This window comes from Zingiber officinale, chromosome 6B (assembly GCF_018446385.1).
Source record: "Zingiber officinale cultivar Zhangliang chromosome 6B, Zo_v1.1, whole genome shotgun sequence".
NCBI classification, from domain to species: domain Eukaryota; kingdom Viridiplantae; phylum Streptophyta; class Magnoliopsida; order Zingiberales; family Zingiberaceae; genus Zingiber; species Zingiber officinale.
Genome location: NC_055996.1, coordinates 134,059,789 through 134,078,694, shown reverse-complemented (window position 1 = coordinate 134,078,694; position 18,906 = coordinate 134,059,789). Strand labels below are relative to the sequence as shown.

The window sequence follows — 18,906 nt, the reverse complement described above, 5'->3', positions numbered from 1 at the left end:
TGTGTTCGTACAAATTTTTGTACAGAGGATTTACACAGAACGGAACTCTCAGCGCCAACATTTACAACTACAAGTAGTTATTAAATGCTGACATTTTCTCCTTAATTGTGCAGTTCAGATTGACTTTGAAACTTGATGGTCTATTTCTTGCATCTATCCTTGGTGGAGAAACTTTAAAGTAATAAAATTAATTGATTATTTAATTTTATGATATTTTCTAGTTACTGTATTCTCATAATTTAGATCTTCTGTGACTTTTGTGTTTATGTTTTCTTTACAAACAGGGAATTATGAATAGCATGTACCATTGCTTAAATGGAGCGTGAGGGAGGTATCAGTCGGTCCTCGTTTATCACCTTTGGCACAAGTATTTATTTTCTAACAAATTTAGCTAAATTATTTTTGTCAATTACATATCAACTTATATGCTTCATGAGTGTGTATCTAGATATCATAATAGGAATCTTATTATGTGCTTTTCGCCAAGAAGAATTGATATAAGATCATAAGGCAAACAATTGGTAGATAGTACCATTTATTTAAATTCTAAAGGTTACTTTTGTAATCAGTAGATTAAAAAATAGAGACATTTTTATAATAAGAAAATTTGAGGTTGAGAATACTAACTACAAGGGTTAAGTACTTAAGTGGATACCTAATGGTATGTGGAATATTCAATTAAGGACCGACAAACAATATATAATCAGATTTATAGTACTCTTGCTTAGGGGTGAGCAAAAATTCTGTAAAATCGAATTAACCGAACCGAACTGAACCGACCGAATTTAGGAATTCGGTTCGGTTAATTCGGTTTTTGGTTTTCGGTTTTGTTTTTAAAATTTGGTTCGATTTTCGGTGAATTCGGTTCGGTTTCGATTTTGAGTTTTGTAATTCGGTTAAATCGAATAAACCGATTAAACCGAATAAAAATATTTATTAATTTTTTTATTTAAAAATATAATAAATAAAATAAATTTTTTTTAAAATTAAAATCAAATAAAGTTTTAAAATTCGGTTTAATCGGTTTATTCGGTCAAAAATCGAATTAACCGATCTTTTATCGGTTCGGTCGGTTCGATTTTTGTAGAGAATTCGGTCGGTTCGGTTGGTTGAAAAAAAAAAAATCGATTTATTCGATTTTCGGTCTATTCGGTTCGGTCGGTTCGATTTTAACCGAATGCTCAGCCCTACTCTTACTGGTCTGCTTACACTTCTTTTGATTTATTTTTGGTAGATTTACAATATTTCAGCTGGTAGTTTAATAATATCTCAGTACTAATATAGACTCAAAATGTTGCTGTATAATGAAAATATTTGAACATTCGGGATATCATCTCTCTATCCGACGGGATCCTGAAACATTCGGGATCCCGACACTTGTCGGGTACGGGATCAAGAGAAAAATTGATTCCCAATTTTTATCGAGACGGGAATTGGGTAAGATGGTTACGGGACGGGTCCCTACCCGATTCCACCACTACTTACGTCATTCCAAAGTTTAGGTAAATAATGTGGTTTGCTTTGAAACATCGTTCTCCGACATTATAACGAAAAAAGAACGGATTGGAACAACCAGAACGGAACGGTAGCAACTTGGAGCCTTTTCTCCGACGGTGGCTCATGGCTGCTGGTGGAGATTTTTCTTTGGTTGCTTGTGATGGGAAAGAAAGAAGAGTGTGATCCGGTGAAGCCAGGGGTGCGCCGGAAAGAAGGAAAACAAACAAAAAAAAATTGTTTAATGTGGCCAGTGATGCTTCTGTCGGCTACTCACGAGCAGGTCAAAGTCGAAGTCGATTTGGATGACTGCGCTATGCGTATAGGGAAGAAAAACTTGAGATATTAGATTTTAATATAAAATATATATTAATAAATCAAATTAATTATCCACTTACTTAATAGATAATTTAATAAAGTCTAATAAAATTAGATCCTAAAAATATTCTATAAAATTTATTTAAATTTTAAAAATTTCTAAATAATTTTTAAATATTTATATTTATTTATTTTAAAAATATTATTACAATAACAAATCGAATGTGCAACGATGTTTATACGATGTTTATCATATTAACAATAACGAAATTTGAAAATTTTCTTTCCCACAAATTCATAAATTTCATGAAATCTACAAATATATGTAAAAATCTTATAAAAAAATCTATAGAATTCCATAAAATTCTTTTCACTATATAAAATTTTATAAAAATTAATAAAAATCTATCAACTCTAAAAAAAAAAAAAAACCTATTATTAAAATAAAAATCAATAAAAATCATTCATTCTCTTCGTTAAATACAGTCCCTTTAATTGCAACAAACATATATTTTGATCAGAGTCTAAATGTCCTTGTGATTTAGTTATAATAACGATACCCAGCGTTGTAGACCTCTTACGTCATCATTATTAGAAAATTAAACAAAACATCTGATATATCTCGTAACACCGGTATATAGCACAATTATTAAAGTTTATAAATTACGAAAACGATATATGCTTAGGTACTTTATGCCGAATCCGTATCCAATCGGTGTCCAACCATCATCGGGACCCTGAACGGGTACTGGAGTGGGTTTATTTCGGCAATTGGTAAATGAAAGAACGCGGTCAGAATCAGCTGGTCAACGCCCAGTCGTACCGTTCGTCACGATCCAACCGTAGGAACGACGAACGGTTTAAAAGCATGCTTGCTCCACCATCCCACGGTCAGATCTCGAGCTCCGGTCTCCGTCAAGTCCAGCTCTTCCGCTTTCTCTAAAACTCCCCGACGAAACTTGATATCCGACCGCTAGCTTTCTCCTTATTGCTAGAAGCAAATGGCACCCACTCCAGTCAGTCAATCAAACGGAAGCTACGATTTTGAGTAGCTGAAATGAGTATAAAAAGTAGCATCGATTATCTTCTCTCTGGTTCTTTGACGTTGATGCGGCGGGCTTGGGAAGACAACGACGAAGAAGAAACGAAGCCGAGAGGAAGGTAGAGAGATTCTTCCGGGATCCCAATCGTTTCTCCCAAGCAAGGTGGGATTTGAGCCCCTGGCTAGGTTTTCTGTAAGTAAATTCCTCCTCTTGCTGTCTTCTTGTTGAGATTGGCTCACAACCTCGGCGCTCTGCTTCTCGTCTGCGCTGAATCATTAAAAAAGGAGGTTTTGAGCTGGAAATCATCAGGTTGGTCTCTTACCCTGTTGGCTCTTATTGTTCTCCTTCAGAATCCTGCATTTTCCAGCTTTGATTTTGTGGTTGCATCTGGTTCTTCAGAAACTAGGTCAAATATTCAATTGAGGCAAAAAGAAAAATCAGGAAGACGAATGATTTGTTATTTTGTTTGGTTGTTCACGTCTCTCCTTCAGCTACAACTTCCATAAAGGTTCCCCCTTGTTCCTAACATTTGTAGATTTTGTGGGTTGATTCCTCCTTTTTTTCCAAAATCCTAATTGTATGGAGCTCCAACTGTTTCTAAATCAGATAAAAGAAGGATCTCCTCCTTTGCAATCAGGATCCAATAGGCATCTTTCTATGGCTGGTTGTGTGTCTTTAGCAGCTTCTCAGGTAGAAGGTAGGCAGGTTGTGCAGGAAGAGACTGAAAACCTATCCAGTGGTGTGGTAGAAGTGATTGCAGACCTTGGGGTTCAGTTCTCCAACTTGACAACTGCAGAAGAAGTATCGATATCTGACATCGACCAGCAGTTGAAAGGATTACACAACAAGATCCTCAACTGGGAGCCTGAGAAGTCACTGATATCTGACTTGGTACGAGATGTGGATGTAGTCCTGGAGCTTAAAGAGGTCCTTGGATTGTTGCATTCAAGCAGTGACAATGAAAAACACAATGAACTCCTGATTTTTGCCGAAAGCATTCTTCAGATAGGAATGGCAAGAGTTGAGGATGAGTTCGTGGAACTTCTAGCTTATTGTTACCAGCCATTAGAGCCTGGTAACACCTCCTTTCATTCTGCAGAAGATGAGAGCATGGACTTCTCGAGCAGTTCTTTTGGCGAGGAGACAATTGATAGCAGACCAAACAGTGATGTCGCTAGAGAGCCTAACAATGTTGGTATTGCTACAATCCAACATGGTCTAATTTCTGATATTGTATCCATTGCCAATCTGATGTCTCGATCCAACTACAACAAAGAATGTTGCCAGGCATATGTCATGAGCAGGAAATGTGCCCTCGAGGAATGCTTGTCTTCTCTCCAAATCGAGAAACTTAGCATCGAAGAAGTGCTCAAAATGGAGTGGAAAGTTTTGAGTTGCATGATAAGGAGGTGGAACCGAGCAATGTATACTTTTGTTCGGATCTGTGTTGCCAGGGAGAGACAGCTCTGTGATCTTGTCTTTGGGCAACTTCCAAACTCAGTCAAACAGTCTTGCTTTCTCGATATTGCAAAGAGTTCTGTCCTTCAACTTCTCAGCATTGTCATGGCCATAGCCATTTCACCTCCAGATCCACAGAAGTTGTTTGAGACACTCAATACATTTGAGGCTTTAAAAGATCTTCTTGTGGACATGGAGCAGTTCTTCCCGGAAGACGATGGTTCTAATGTTCTGACAGAATGCCATGAAGTTGTAATGAGATTAAAAGAATCTGTGAGAAGAACCCTAGAGGAGTTCAAGTATAAAATTCAATCAAACATTTCTTCCACTGCCTTTGCTGGAGGTGGCGTCCATCATCTTACAAAATATGTAATGAACTACATAAAGGCTCTTTCTGCGTACAGTGAGACCCTCAACTTGATACTTGAGGGCCCTCATGAGAAAGAACATATACTGTCAGAATGCAGTAGGCAGAGTTCTTCCCCTCTGGCTTGGCATTTGAAGCTAGTGACTGCAATTCTGGAAGAAAACCTTGATCACAGATCCCAACTTTACCAAGATGGATCTCTTAAGAATATCTTCATGATGAATAATATCTTTTACATGGTTGACAAAGTAAAAGGTTCTGACCTAAGAAGCCTCTTGGGTGATGACTGGATTCGTGCACGCATCTGGAAATTCCAAATGCACGCACGAGAATATGAGAGGACCTCATGGTCTTCTGTCATCTCTTTACTGAGGGAAGAGGGTATTTGTAAGCATAATTCTAGCTCCCCTTCTGTATCAGTTCTCAAAGAAAGATTCCGAGGCTTCAACCTTGCATTTGAAGAGGTTTACAAGGCACAGACTGCATGGATAGTTCCTAATGAAGAACTCCGTGAAGATCTGAGAATCGCTCTTTCTGCCCATCTGATACAAGCATATCGGACATTTGAAGGTAGGTATGCTACCCATCTGGATGGTGACAGAAATCGTGAGAGATACCTCAAGTACACACCAAATGACTTGGAAGAACTCTTGCTTGATCTCTTCGAAGGTTCACCCAAGTCACTGCAGAGTCAGCGAAGGCGGTGACTTCCCATGCAGTCTTGAAATTGCTTCAAAGTGTCTGTATCATGTATAAGTCTTCAGGAATCTGTTATCAAGTGGCTGCAGACAGATGATGCCCTTCCAGTGTGCCAAATCCTTAGAATTTCAGGTCATCCATATTCCTTTTAACCTTATGTAGATGTATGTTGCTAAACTTTTCCTACAGAGATGCATTATCTTCATTCGTCCTCGAATATGTTTATTTTGGTAATATCATTAAGACGCTGTCTGCATCACTCATCTTGTTATCACTAATGCCATAGTTGCAGTTCAACCAATATTTCAGTGTAACGACTTGTTACCAATGGGTATCCATAGTATATAATGTGTCATACCTTCTAAAGCATCTGACATATGATCCTTTTCTGCCACTCCAGTTCTCCATCAAGATTTGACTGGATGAAGTTGATGATATGTTTAAAAAATTTAGGTAGTTCACATGAATTAAAGCACAGCAGTTGAAAATAGAGACATTAGCTTTTCATGAAGATTGAAGATAAAATGAGTTTTATTTACAAGTGAGTTTAGCATATTAAAGCACATTGTTTACTAGCACAGGCTTCACAATAATGAACTAAACCCATCAGTAACCTCAGTTCAAGAGTAAAGACACTTCCCCTTTGTTATTATGGCAGTAATGCAAAGATCTAACAAGCAGGAAAGCATATTTGAAGATATATTTGAGTGAAGCTTCAAATTCAGTCATGAGAAACACCAGAAAGCTCAATAGCAGTGGCAAATTATCTGGGAATCATTCAAAAGTAACTTTGTGCAGAAATTTATTGTTGGACTTAGTCACAATGCATGAACAGATGGGTTCGCAAAATGCTTTAAACATACATTTGCATGCAATTTTCAGTAGTTTCCTTTTCGACAAAAATGCCTTGCTAGAACATCGATGGGTTCATTGAATACTAGACGATAAACACTTCCAATGAATACCTTGCCAAGAGATAAAAGAGCATACCGAGCGTGATGGGCACTGGAAGGGCTGGCAAATGGCAATGGCTTGAAGTAAACTGCTAAAAGTAACGAAGTGATAATGATGGCAAGAGTTCTGCTCCTGATGAACCTAAACCGATTCCTTCTACATCCTCTTCCTTGTGCCTTTTCAGTTGTTGCTGTAGCAACGGCGAAGTCGCTGCTGGAATAGATGCCACTTCTCTAGCAATAACCAGATTTGCCTCTTGCGATCTTGGATTTGGAATTTCAGCTTCTAGACCATTCAAGCTTGAACTAGAATAGGTAGCGGTATTCCTCCTTTCTCTCCACAGCCTCCTTCTCACCCCCGGATGGTTCTGCTCGCCTTCCCTCGAATGCAGGTAACACCTCATCTCTTGTAATTGCAAGCTCCAAGAGAAGCCTCAAGGGTCCGCTGGGCAAGAGAACATCAGCTAAATTGTACAAGGACATCGCGATCAGAAGCGCCCAGGTGGTCCCACGAGCACCCCTACCGTCACCCAGATCCAGAACTTTTGACATGAACACCGCCAGAGCTCCAACGACCGAGAAATTGAGCAGGGGGAGAGAGAAGGTGACTACATCAATGGCCGAGGAGGAAGGTGAGGACGGTGATTACGGCGACGAAGATGAGGGAGTGGAGGCGAGCAGCTTCGAGCTTGTTCCAGAAGAAGTCGGAGGCTTTCTCGGAGTATGCGATGGACGTAAAGCCGCTTCCTCCTTCCGTCACCGGCTCACCACCGTAGTAGTGGAGGGCGGTGGCAAGGAGGACGCGGGAAGCATGCAGGCGGAGAAGGGGTCGACGATGCGGACGATCTCCTCGCCCAAAGCTTTCGAGGATGCCGGAGTCGGAATTAAGGTTTACATCTTCCATCGGAAGAAGAAATGTTTACCAACAGCTTAAACAACATTACAAGTCTTTTAAAAGTGAATCAAAGCTCATCGTAAAATCTAATACAAAATTATTTAAGACATTTGTTATCATATTTACACCTTGTTAAGTATACAATGGGTCATAGTAGATCCTAATTATATCGCTGTATTAATCAGTGAGTGACCAACAACTGAAAATTTTTGTATGACAATTTCAATGACGAAATATACATTTGATGAATGGATTCACCACTAATTTGTGTATTTTATTATTGTTGCTGCTGCTCTTGATGAAATAGTTCTAACAATTCTTCCAAAGAGTTAATTCTGTTCTCCCGCAGAGAAAATTCTCTTACCACTAGAACAGAATCTCGGGAAAAGCTCAAGCTTTTGATCAATTGATCCTTTTTGGTTAATCGTCATCCATGGAAGACAGCATTCTTTGTACATGTTGTGCGGTTGGTGATCCCTGCCTAGTTTTCTCTAAAATCTGTTTGATTAGAGTATTCATTTCATCGTCTTCATCGTCATCATTATCATACTCATCATCGATCTCATCGCCATCGAATGTTTCCTTGTTCTTCAATTTCTGGATCCCAATTGATTCCCTCCTAGGAGATTTTGGTTCGTGCATTTCCTGTACCAAATTCTCATACGATGAATGCAAGTAATGTTCACATTGGTCTTTCGAGTAAGTTGTCATTGGTCGGTTTTCCTCCATGTTTGATGCCCGCACAAACTCTTCATAAACTTCGTCGTATGCATCCAGGGCTTCTCCGGTGAGGTTCAAGCAAAACGGCTGAACCAAGGCAATGTTTCCTGCGGTGCCAGTTGGGCTATCAAGATTCGAGGAAGATCCCATGTCGCTGCTGGAGAAAGCTCTCTGAGAGAGATGGTGATCTGATTCTAGCAATTGGAGTTGCTTCTGTGTTTGCTTTAGTGTTCTCTCTAGCTGTTCAATGCGTTCTTCAAGTCTGAATTGAATCACTTTGTGCAGACGTAAACTCAACTCTTGTGGTGAAACCGAATAGTTCGCACTGTGTGTTGGGTTCTCTGAGGAGCTGTCGCTGTTGCTTGCATTCATAGCCTGGTCCTCAGAGATTCTACCAGAGAGTTTCTCTGCTTTTAGTTCTCCATCTGTAAAATCAGCTATTAGGTCTGGATCAAGCTGCAATAAGAAATTCCAAGTGTTAGAAAAGTTGCAAACACTATCAGAAGCCATGGCGCACTTGCGTATAAGTAGTGGCATCGTTAGACCAAAATCAATAATCATAAAAACTATCACATGGGTTTCTGAAGAGAGCTAGAAACAAGCACAAATATCATGTACCATTTCTTTGCATTTAGCAAAAATATCAGCAGTTATATCTGTATGTTTGCTAACTCAATTAAGTTAATTCCATATATCAATGTCCCTTGCATAAATTCAGAGAAATCAGTTCTTTAAAAAGAAAAAAAAGAAAAGAAAAAAGGCATAAGATTAGCCATTGAACAATCAATCTGTAGCAAGCGGAGGCATCTGTGGTTAATATTCAATTAAAATAAAATGACTACACATTATGGGTAATGTAAGAGACATCTTCCTTTTTACCCAGGGATCTTAATTAGCAAAGTTTAGCTTTCGATTCATCTTTGACTGTCGAATTAAATGTGAATAGCCCATTCTCCTCTCTTTGAAACAAGGGGCGCTTAAAGTTCTATGCATGCTCCAAACAACTTTGCTTTCTCCATATTAGTATATTACCATATATCTAAAGTCAATAATTTTCTATATCTTTACTTGCACATGCAAAATGCATGTGCTACATGTAGCATATGCAATAGCTTTATGGCCCTCATTAAAATCAGCTTAAGCAGCAGCATTAGTGCCCCAAGTGAGAGTTTTTCAAAACCATGAGCATAAACAAAACTCTAATGATGCTTGAATAACCCAAAAGCAGATCAGACTAATACTATAGGTAAACCACAGCTAAGTAGGTTTAAAAAAGGTGGGAATTAACCAGGGACTCAAGAGAGTGTAATCATGATACATCATATTCAAAAGTAAGAATCGCCATGGAAAAGTGTAGATTATAAAAGTGTTTGCTTTTAGTTGAGAAAGTGCATGAGAACTAGAAAACACATTGGACTTACCTCACCAAGTGCTGACATTTTTCCATCGAGGCTGGAAGAATTAATGCTTAGTTCTAATTTCTCCAGCTCAATCTCAAGCTCCGCTTCTATTTCACTCCTCAACACTTCCACAGGCAAGCATTTATGGTTATTCTCATCCTTCACAATACTTGGTTTCTGGCTCCCACCAGCTTCATGAGCCAATTCTTTTACAGTTACGATATCCTTCATCTCCAATTCCTCTTGCAAATCATGAACCAAGTCCTCTGAGGTCTTCAACATGCCATTTAAATTCTCTATTTCTTTTTTGTTCGATAGTATAGTCGATATGATTCCAAGGCTAACTCCAACAGAGAAGACATGTAACACATCAACTGAATCTGGAAACAAGTACTGCTTATTAATGAGCAGAATATTCTCATAAACTTAATCAATAAAACAACTAAGCAAACTTATGACACAATTAAGCTAAACTAAGTACATCAGCCAGTTCATTAACAAGCCACATCCACATGACATCTAGTGTTGACACAGGGAGCACATGCCATATGGCACATGGTTCACCCATGAGAATGACATGGCACTGATAAACCCCCAACAAAGAATTTAGTTGCTCCATGTCCAATGTGGAATCCAAATGGACGATGCACAGGAAGCATGTGAATGATATGCCATTGGCAACATGCTCATGAATTGGAAATCACTATTTGTTCAACCTAAATATGTATTCATCATCACTCAATACACACGTATATTAGAAAAATGGTGGCAGTAATACCTTTGTGATGAGCAAGCCTCTGTGGCCTTCTAGTGTTGGAAGGATCTAACTTATGAGGCAGTGTCTGTCTGCTCTTTCTTTTTGGTGTTCTAAATTCAGGAAGAGGAGAAACTCCGAATAGACTCTTCATGTTTGTGTTGTCTGCGCCACTATGCAAATTTATGTCGGCAGGTCCATAACTGGATTTGCTAATTACGTTGTTTCCATCAGTAACAACGAGTGGCCTCGTGCTTGATAAAGTGGAAGAAGGAAATGAACTGAAAGCAAACTCCTCAAATTCAAAATTTTCATCGTACAGATGAGGGATGAGGCAGTTTTCCAAGGAAGAAAGAGGTCTAGTTGATTTGCGGTGAGAAGACCTGCTTCTCAAAGAGCTTTGACCTCTATCATGTGTAAAACTCAGATTAACACTCGGGAAACTCTCTATGAGTGAGTTATTACTGAAATCATCCATTCCATTCCCTGTTATCTCATAATGATTACCGTGCACCTTCATCATTTCCTTATCCTTTGGACAACTTCCTTTTCTGAAAATCCATGGTTGCAAACTGAGAAGAGATCCATGGTTCCTGACATATTCCCTTGGATTCATTAAGGAATCTCCATTAACAAGATCTTCAACCGAAGAATGTTCAGAATCTCGTTTAGAAGCAAATTTCTGAAAAATACTACATTCTGAATTCACTATCTTCTGATTGGCCTGCTTGTCCATTTATGCGACTAGCTTGATCTTCTTGCCGAACTGAAAAATATAATAATTCTGACAGAATCCCTCCCTTCTTTCACAATGCTGAAATTAAGAAGGCGCTTGCTATCTACATATGACTTTGACGTGCAGATAAAAACATAAACCAAGATAACCCTCTGATACCTCAAGTTGCATACAGTAGAGCCTCCAAGGACTTAAACATCAGATTGCTGAAATAAAAAAAACACAAAGCAGGCGCCAAAAAAGAAGGTCGGATCTTTAATTTAACCAGGGAAACCAAGAAATGGCAAATCCGGTGCCAAATCTCCAGCTTTCATCACCAACCCCGCGACCTTTGAGCCAAAAGAGACCCGCAAAGGGAGCAAAAACTCGATGACGGCGTGAGATGAAAGCGTCAATGGAGGCAAGCTACACGATCATGATCCAGTGGAGAATAAGACTAGAGGAGCCTGAGGTATGAGGCCGGGATTCCGATAACCCACGGACGAGGACAGCAACATCCGCCGAGGGAGCCTCCTGCCACAGCCCCACCTCTTCCGTCGCATCCGAGTGTAGGGGGAATCCAAAAACCTAAGATAAAGATTTTTCGTCAATTTTCTTCCCTCTTTTAATTGGGCCCCACCGATGGAACTCCCTAGTTTCGCTTTCTGGCTGAGGTATGCAAGAGGGTAACATTAAATAAAGTAACTTTCAAATCTCAAGTCGCCATTTCGAAATTCTATAAGACGTGTTGACATTTTTGCCCTTGAAGAAACGGTGAAAATACAACCTATTTGACCCGTTTTGTAACATTAGAAAATCCGCCAAGCTTAAAAATTAGCTTTTTTGTGCGCTTTAAATTGTGTGCAAAAAACAATATATAGTTTTTTTTTTTAAGGTAACTGACAGGTTCAGAATGGACCAATATGGATCAGGAATAAAATGAATGATTACCAGCCTTGTATATCAATTTGGTGAGGTTCACAAATCAAAATAATAATAATAATAATAATAATAATAATAATAATAGTAAATAAATAAATTGTTGGGATCCTTATCTCCGAATCTTTAATTTTTATCAGAAAAACGGAAATAACATCAAATTAAAAGCACTATCTAATTAATATTGAGTTATAGGAAGGGAAGTAATTTTCAGGATTAATTTATATTCAATCGTTAAATTGACTAAGATAAAAGTTTTTTTTTCCTAAGAATATATGTCTGTCAAAAATTAATCCATTATCTTATTATAATAAATTTATTATCCTCTAATTAGATATAGTATAGGAAAATCTATCTCTATTCATCTATCTATAAGAGATTAGGAATATTTAGAAATGAGGATAATAGATAAGTAATTAATGGGTTTCTGTTAATAGTAAATGAATAATATAATAATAAAGGTGTGAAATAAATTATAGAGGTGTTCAGCATTCAAACAGTATTCTTTTATGCACACTGATTTTATTTAATTTAAGTTTGTTTTCAAAATTTGAATTCGTGATCTTTAGTTATAAAATAATAATTTTATCGTTATGTCAAGGTTTCCTTATAAAGAAGTAAAAATTGATGGATTTAAAAATCCTAGAATGACATGAAAGTTGTGTTCATGAACTGTATTAATATCTAAATCAAGTATTATACCATAAGGAGATGCTTAGTTTACGGAAGGGAATGGAAATGGAAACGAGATTAATAGAAGTGGGGAATGAGAATAAGTTCCATTCTCCCCATTTTACTCTAATGACTCATTCCCATATTTAAGGGATTAAATTAAACATCAATTTTTAATTCGTTTTCTATTCCCCACTCTCATTCCATCCAATTAAACACCCCTAACTATCACTCCAGAAGGATAAAAGTAAAATTAAACATGTAATTTGATTATTTTAAAATTTATTTGAATTGGATATTTGATAATTTTAATTCCGTGGTTTAATAATAATTTACAGTAATTCTGATCTAATTTATTGATTTCATGGTATCAATTTCTCGGAAGGGCGCGATGGTTAAGGCAACAATACAGTGGTTAAGGCATGAAAAATTATCCCATTAGATCCAAATTTAACACGTATTCTTCCTCTATATTTTAATCATGGTACTAATGACTGTAATTAGACTAGTCATCATACCACCCCACGTACCGATCACACCAACAGCTATGCCTGATTGGGTCCCACCGATGGAACGCAATACTTTCGCTTTCTGGCTGAGGTATAAAGACAGTCGAAATTGATAGTTGTGTTGACATTTTTGCCCTTGTAGCAATGGTGAAAATACAACCGATTTGACACGTTTTGCAACATGAAAAAGAAACCTCCCAAGCTTCAAAATTAGCTAAATTTTGTGTTTTAATTGTGCAAAAACAATATGCAGTTTTTTTTAAAATAATTTTTTCTGTCATTCATTTATCAAAAATAAATGAACCTTTTACGTTTAATTCAAAATGAGTAATAAGAAAAAAAAAACAAATTTTCTGCATAAAAACACACACAAGGAATGAATTGTATTAGTCAAAAATGAGTAACTCTAGTAGCTGTGACAAAAGCTTTTTTGTAAAAAAAAAAAGGCCAATTCAATCCAGTTGAAGTGGTCGAAGACCTCAACTTGAGCCAAAAATGGCAGCTATTGCCGGTGACAAGTTGGAAGCCAAAGAAATCCAGAAATATATAAAAAAAATTTATTTGTGTTTGCGATTGTGTTTGGGGTAGCTGAAAAAACTTTCAGGTAAAGAAAATTCAACTTCTTTCTTTAAAACTTCTACATCCTCATCATCTGGTTTCTGCTAGAGAAAATAATTGTTAGCACTTCAACTTTATCAATTTGTTGCCAAATTGAAAACAAATAGTTTACATGGAAGTTAAAAAAAAAAAAAACTAGTAAATTTGGAGAAATGGATACAGATAGACAAAGAACAACAGTCCCTTTTATTTACTAAAAATAGCAACAATACTAAAGAAACACTAATCGAAACTTAACTATGATGATGTCCATCATGCCGCCGAAATTAAAAAAATAAAAAAACTAGTAAGTTTGGAGAAATGGATACAGATAGACAAAGAACAACAGTACCTTTTATTTACTAAAAATAGCAACAATACTAAAGAAACACTAACCGAAACTTAACTATGATGATGTCCATCATGCCGCCCTCCTATACTAATATTTACAAATCTCAAAGTTATACAAGTTGAGTTTGATTTGGTGAAGATTCCAGGAACTGAAAGAAAACATAATTGAGAAGATCTAAATGATTGTCTCAAGTATCATCGATGACATGGCCAAGAAAGCTTAATGACTCAAGTATCACAGCTAATGTCGATCTGCGATGTTTAAACTTAAGACGTTGTGTATGTGCACCATATCTTTCTTTCAAACTATATCAGAAGCAAGGAAAAAGACTAAAACTAAAACACAAGCTCTAGCAACTAAAACTATATCAAAGCTGATAAAACAAAGTAACTGCAAAACAATGCTAACAAAGAATGCTACAGGGATATTTGTATACTTCTCAAATTCCACATATGTATCAAAAGATTGATAGTGATTTTGTCTCACCATTGCTTCTAAATTGTAAAAGCGATCTAGCAACTGCAAAACATCCTCGGCCTTGAACTGCCTATCAGAGCTGCAATAGTGAAAGCATCCATATGTTGTACATTCAGAAACAAAAATTCTTGTACAAGACTATTCATAATCCCCACATTAACATTATGAAACTAACCTCCTTTGCAAATACTCGATCATCCCGTAAAGAACAAAATGACGGTGGATGCCTGTGATTGTTGACAATAATTCGTCATAATGGAAGAACAAGAATCCATATTCATTGTGCATCAGCAATGTAAGGATTGGTATCCACTAACAGTTATGGTAATTGAGGAACTTAGAGCATCATCAATTCATCGATCTGTAAGAGCAACCAATTTTATAGTAATTGGACCGGGTATAGAGTTTGGACCATAATCAATTCACGATTAGTAGAGCAAACAATTCAGTTAATTCTAACTATATTAGACTTAACAATTCAGTTAATTCTAACTATATTAGACTTAACTTATACCAACATCAGTAATACTATCCTTGCGACCTTGCCCAAGTTTGCCAAAGTTTCAAAAGTTATATATTAATATTATATGTTTCCAATCTTCTCATATTATATATTAATACAAGATTGTTGATAAGAATCAGATTACACTTATTACTGAATATCCAGAACCAAGATTGAATCATATTAGGAGATAACTGTTACAAAAATTAAGGGTGCTTCTAATATATTTCTGGAAAACAAGGCTAAGTTTGTAGGTAAAGTAGACAATGAGAAATTAGGACATAAATACTAAGTTTATAGAACAGCAAATACAAAAGAAAAGGTAAGAGAAAGATTTAAGGCAACAAATAATGTATGGCAATTGCAAAATTCTGGTGTTTCCTATAAATATATACAAAATATATGAAGAAGCATCATGTTTAACTTCTATTGTGGGGGATTTTTATAATTCCCTCACAAAGAGCTTAGAGTTTTCAACTAAGAGTAATGCATTTCTTCCAAAAGATTGGGACTCACCATGCTTTCCTCACTCAACCCTGAATCATCACATTAATAATTCCCAAGCAAAAGCAAGGAGTTCAATGCTTTAACCTTTTACTGGTTTAGAGACGAATAAGGACAAAAACAAGTCCAAAAATACTACAAGAAGAAACTCAAAGCCAAAATTTGAAGATAGATTACTACGAACTCACCCAGCAGTCGAGCAGGAGGATAAAATTCCAGAGATTGCAAAAACTTCAATTCCAGTTCAACCTCCGATTGATCCTGACGAAACCCACAATCAACATAAATACACGTAAAGAAAACAATTCCTCATAAGAAACATTCCACATCGACAGGAACAAAATGGACTGTAGAAAACAACAATCAAAGAGACGAGAAAAGGAAAGACAATGAGAAGATTAAGAACCTTGGGCGGGGAGGGCGGAGGCGGCTGGGAGGGCGGAGGCGGTTGGGAGGGCGGAGGTGGTCGGGAGGGCGGGGGCGGCATGGAGGACACCGCCGAGGCAACCAACTTAGTCGAGGGTTCTTCAGCCTTCTTGTCCGTCGATCCTGGACGTGCCCCTGATCCGAGAACTCCACATAAAGAAGGTAAAGAGAAAACCTAATAAATCTCCACAGATCGAATCGGAGGAAACCTTGCTCGCCTTCTTCGTGCTCCTTCTCATCGCTCGTTTTGCCCTGGTCGTCTCCGGCGCTCGACGAGGGTTGGCGCCGTCGCTGCGATTTGGATTTCTTTTGTTTCCGTTTCATTGGTTTCAAAGAAATTAATAACAATTCTTCACGAAGTAATTTACTGATTGGCTAACAGTTTACTATTTATTTATATTAGGTGTTTACTAGGAGACAGAGGGATAAAAATCAAAAAGGACATTCTTCCTTTACTTTTATTATTATAATATACAAATTAAAATAAATAATTTATTTAAAATATTAATTTTTATTTTAAAATTGTTATACCAATTTTAGTCAATACAATATTAAAACTCAAAACAGTTTGATAATTTTATTAAAATCATTTTAAATAAAAAATTACTTTAATATTAATTAAAATTAAATTAGCTTAGTTAACTCCGTCCAATCATGATCGGTCTCAAGTCCAGATAAAAAAAGAGGATTACATTAGATTGTCAGCTAATGTTAAAACTATGATAAATATTAAATTATTATAATAATGCTACATTGTTCCCTGGAAGGAACACGTTGCAGGGTCCCGACTATAATATTTTGGTAAGAACCATTACATCTCCAAAACTCGCGTATAGTACCAAATATATAAGAGTTCGTGTTGCATGGTCGGACTGTAACGAATCGGCAAGGATCAGACCGCTACATCTCTATGAGAACTTGGATATAATGTTAAATATGCAAGAATTCTCACACCATAGGTTAGATAAGAATAAATATTATAGGTGATCCGATGATAAGCACCCTCTACTGTCCGGGCCAACCACTCCTGTAATTCAGTCGTTAGTATGCCTAGACCAGTGATTTGCTCCTCTTGGTGGCTAATATAAAACTCCGACACCTGGGTAGTTAAGTGAGCTTGTTCTGCCTCTAGTGGTGCAAGTCACATTTGCAGCTCTTCCAGCTTGGTTTCCACATACTTGACGTTAGTCAAAGCTGCTTCTAGTTCTCCTCAAAGACGAACTGACAAACTTGTCAACAGTTGACACTCCTCTCGTTATCGAGCTGTCTTGGCTCTCCCCTCTGCTATGGCTCAGGAGGGTATGGTTAGTTGGGTTTCCAATTCTTCAATTCAATTTTTTTTAGTGGCCAAATTTGCCACACTAGATGTGGCACGCGATTGTGGACTTCTAAATGCTTTGACCATAACTATGAAACATCCACGATTAGTGTTAATAAACAACACAATCCATTATTGTTCATTCTAAATATATACCTTTATTATGGAGGCATTTGCTTGGCCGCTGACCTCGAGCGTGTCTAAACCCCTTAGCTCCTCGGAGTACCCACCTTCCTTTATAAGAGCCATTAAGTTGGCTCGACATTTTTTCTCGGCCTTACAGCGGGTCCCAGTCAGTACCCTTATAGCAATGGTGGTTGGTGGTGCCTCAGACGTAGGTTTTGCTGGAGGGGTTGGTATTTCTTGTTACAATCTAATTGAGGCACTCGACATAGGGGCACGGTCAATAAGTTTTTTGGCTCACTGACATGCTTGGGAAAGCCAACGGGAGCATCACATCTCTATGGCAAGGGAAGTCATGCGCTTATGTTTCTTTTCAGAGAAGTAACTCAGGGGCTAAGGGTTAGAGGCATCCCTTGAATTTCTTCGGCTATCTCCTCGATTGGGGATAGGGATCCTACGGGTCGGACTTTAGCCGCAATGGCCGCCCGAGGGAGAGGAGGCGTCGCCTCCCTGAGTACGACAAGGCGATCGAAGGAACCTTTACCAACTTTCTTCGATCGACCAGAGGGTGCTTTGAACCCAGTGCCCATAGGGGGGCAAGAATATAATGGGGCAACTCAGACTCACTCTATGTGACATTGGGGTTATCTTCTGAAATTTTTGGTGTCAGAAGAGCTTGAAGAGCCACCCGATCCTGCTTCATTTGCTTGCACATCAAAATGTTCAATATGGTGACGTCTGCATTAAATAAAAAACACAAGTTAGTCTTCACAAATGTAGAAGGTAGTATGAAACTTACCGAACAACATCTCTATGTCGGCGACATTTTGGCTTTGTCGAGCTTGGTATAGCAAGCCCTCATCCTGGCTATCCTAGTTGCATTAAAGCACATGTCGGTTAATAGCTCCAGGGCCCTCAAGTACTCTGGGTCCTTCCTATATCAACTAAGCGGTGGTGGGTCCGGTAGGTCTACTTGCCATCCAGTCGGGAAACTAAAGGAGGTCGGCGGCTTTAAGTAGAAAAATTGATTTTTTCACCCCTTGTGAGACGAAGGAAACCTATCTAAGAAGTGGCAACCAAACTAAATCATGAAGTGGAAAGCACTTAGCTTTGCTCTCTTGGGATGATAAAAATAATGAAAGAAAATAGAAGTCAAGGGTTTGATACAACTTCAAGATTACTGCCACCCCACTCATAATCCTTAAAGCATTAGGGGCTAATTGATGGAGAGATATGTAGAAATATTCTGACACATCCCTATAAAACTCGGGGACAGGAAAATGGAGATCGTCGTCTAATGGATTGGAGAAGAAAGTTAATAGCCCGGTGGGGGCATATAAGGCATTTGGCCTATGTATACGAATATGGAAATCCGGTGAGATGTCATAGGATAGCTGCATCTCAAGGTGGTGTTCTACGATCAACGAAAAGTGAGTTCATTCATACAAAGGAGAAATCAAAGGGTTATCGACCATCAAGAAAATGACAAGAAAGTAAGAAACTCAAACCAACTTACGGATGGAGGCGGAATTCTAATGCAACCAAGTAGTAGAACACAACAGCAGCTGTCAAGGCACGAACGAGGGTTGAAGATGATTGCATAGAGAAGGTGGCGCTCGCTCCTCATTGTTGGTGCAATATCCCTTAGGTCAAGGTTGACTGGTTTGACCA

The 18,906-nt window shown here is 37.9% G+C and overlaps 3 protein-coding genes across 12 annotated transcripts in view; 1 reads left to right on the top strand and 2 right to left on the bottom strand.

Moving 5' to 3' along the window:
- Window positions 1-3,512: 3,512 nt before the first annotated feature.
- LOC121989635 (exocyst complex component EXO70E2-like) lies at window positions 3,513-5,745 on the top strand. The gene has a single exon (XM_042543799.1). It carries the CDS (start codon window positions 3,513-3,515, stop codon window positions 5,385-5,387), a length of 1,875 nt encoding a protein of 624 aa, XP_042399733.1. The 3' UTR covers window positions 5,388-5,745.
- On the bottom strand, window positions 3,853-11,388 carry LOC121989636. Its single transcript, XM_042543800.1, has 3 exons — window positions 10,126-11,388; window positions 9,369-9,727; window positions 3,853-8,403 (listed from the first exon to the last, which is right to left on the bottom strand). The coding sequence occupies exons 1-3, from the start codon at window positions 10,835-10,837 to the stop codon at window positions 7,648-7,650; spliced, it is 1,827 nt and encodes a 608-aa protein (XP_042399734.1). The 5' UTR covers window positions 10,838-11,388; the 3' UTR covers window positions 3,853-7,647.
- A 1,899-nt stretch (window positions 11,389-13,287) lies between these two features.
- LOC121989633 overlaps window positions 13,288-18,906 on the bottom strand; it is a 55,251-nt gene continuing 49,632 nt past the window's right edge. For 7 of the 10 annotated variants that reach the window (XM_042543788.1, XM_042543787.1, XM_042543789.1 and 4 more), the window contains exons 7-11: window positions 16,004-16,085; window positions 15,775-15,929; window positions 15,557-15,629; window positions 14,538-14,589; window positions 14,169-14,441 (exon numbers count right to left, since the gene is read on the bottom strand). In XM_042543788.1, coding sequence (XP_042399722.1) covers window positions 14,186-14,441; window positions 14,538-14,589; window positions 15,557-15,629; window positions 15,775-15,929; window positions 16,004-16,085 — 618 coding nt within the window. In that variant the 3' untranslated portion in view covers window positions 14,169-14,185. Of the gene's footprint in view, window positions 13,596-14,168; window positions 14,442-14,537; window positions 14,590-14,700; window positions 14,724-15,556; window positions 15,630-15,774; window positions 15,930-16,003; window positions 16,086-18,906 lie in introns of those variants that run through there. The other 3 variants (XM_042543794.1, XM_042543792.1, XM_042543795.1) reach the window with 3 other exon arrangements.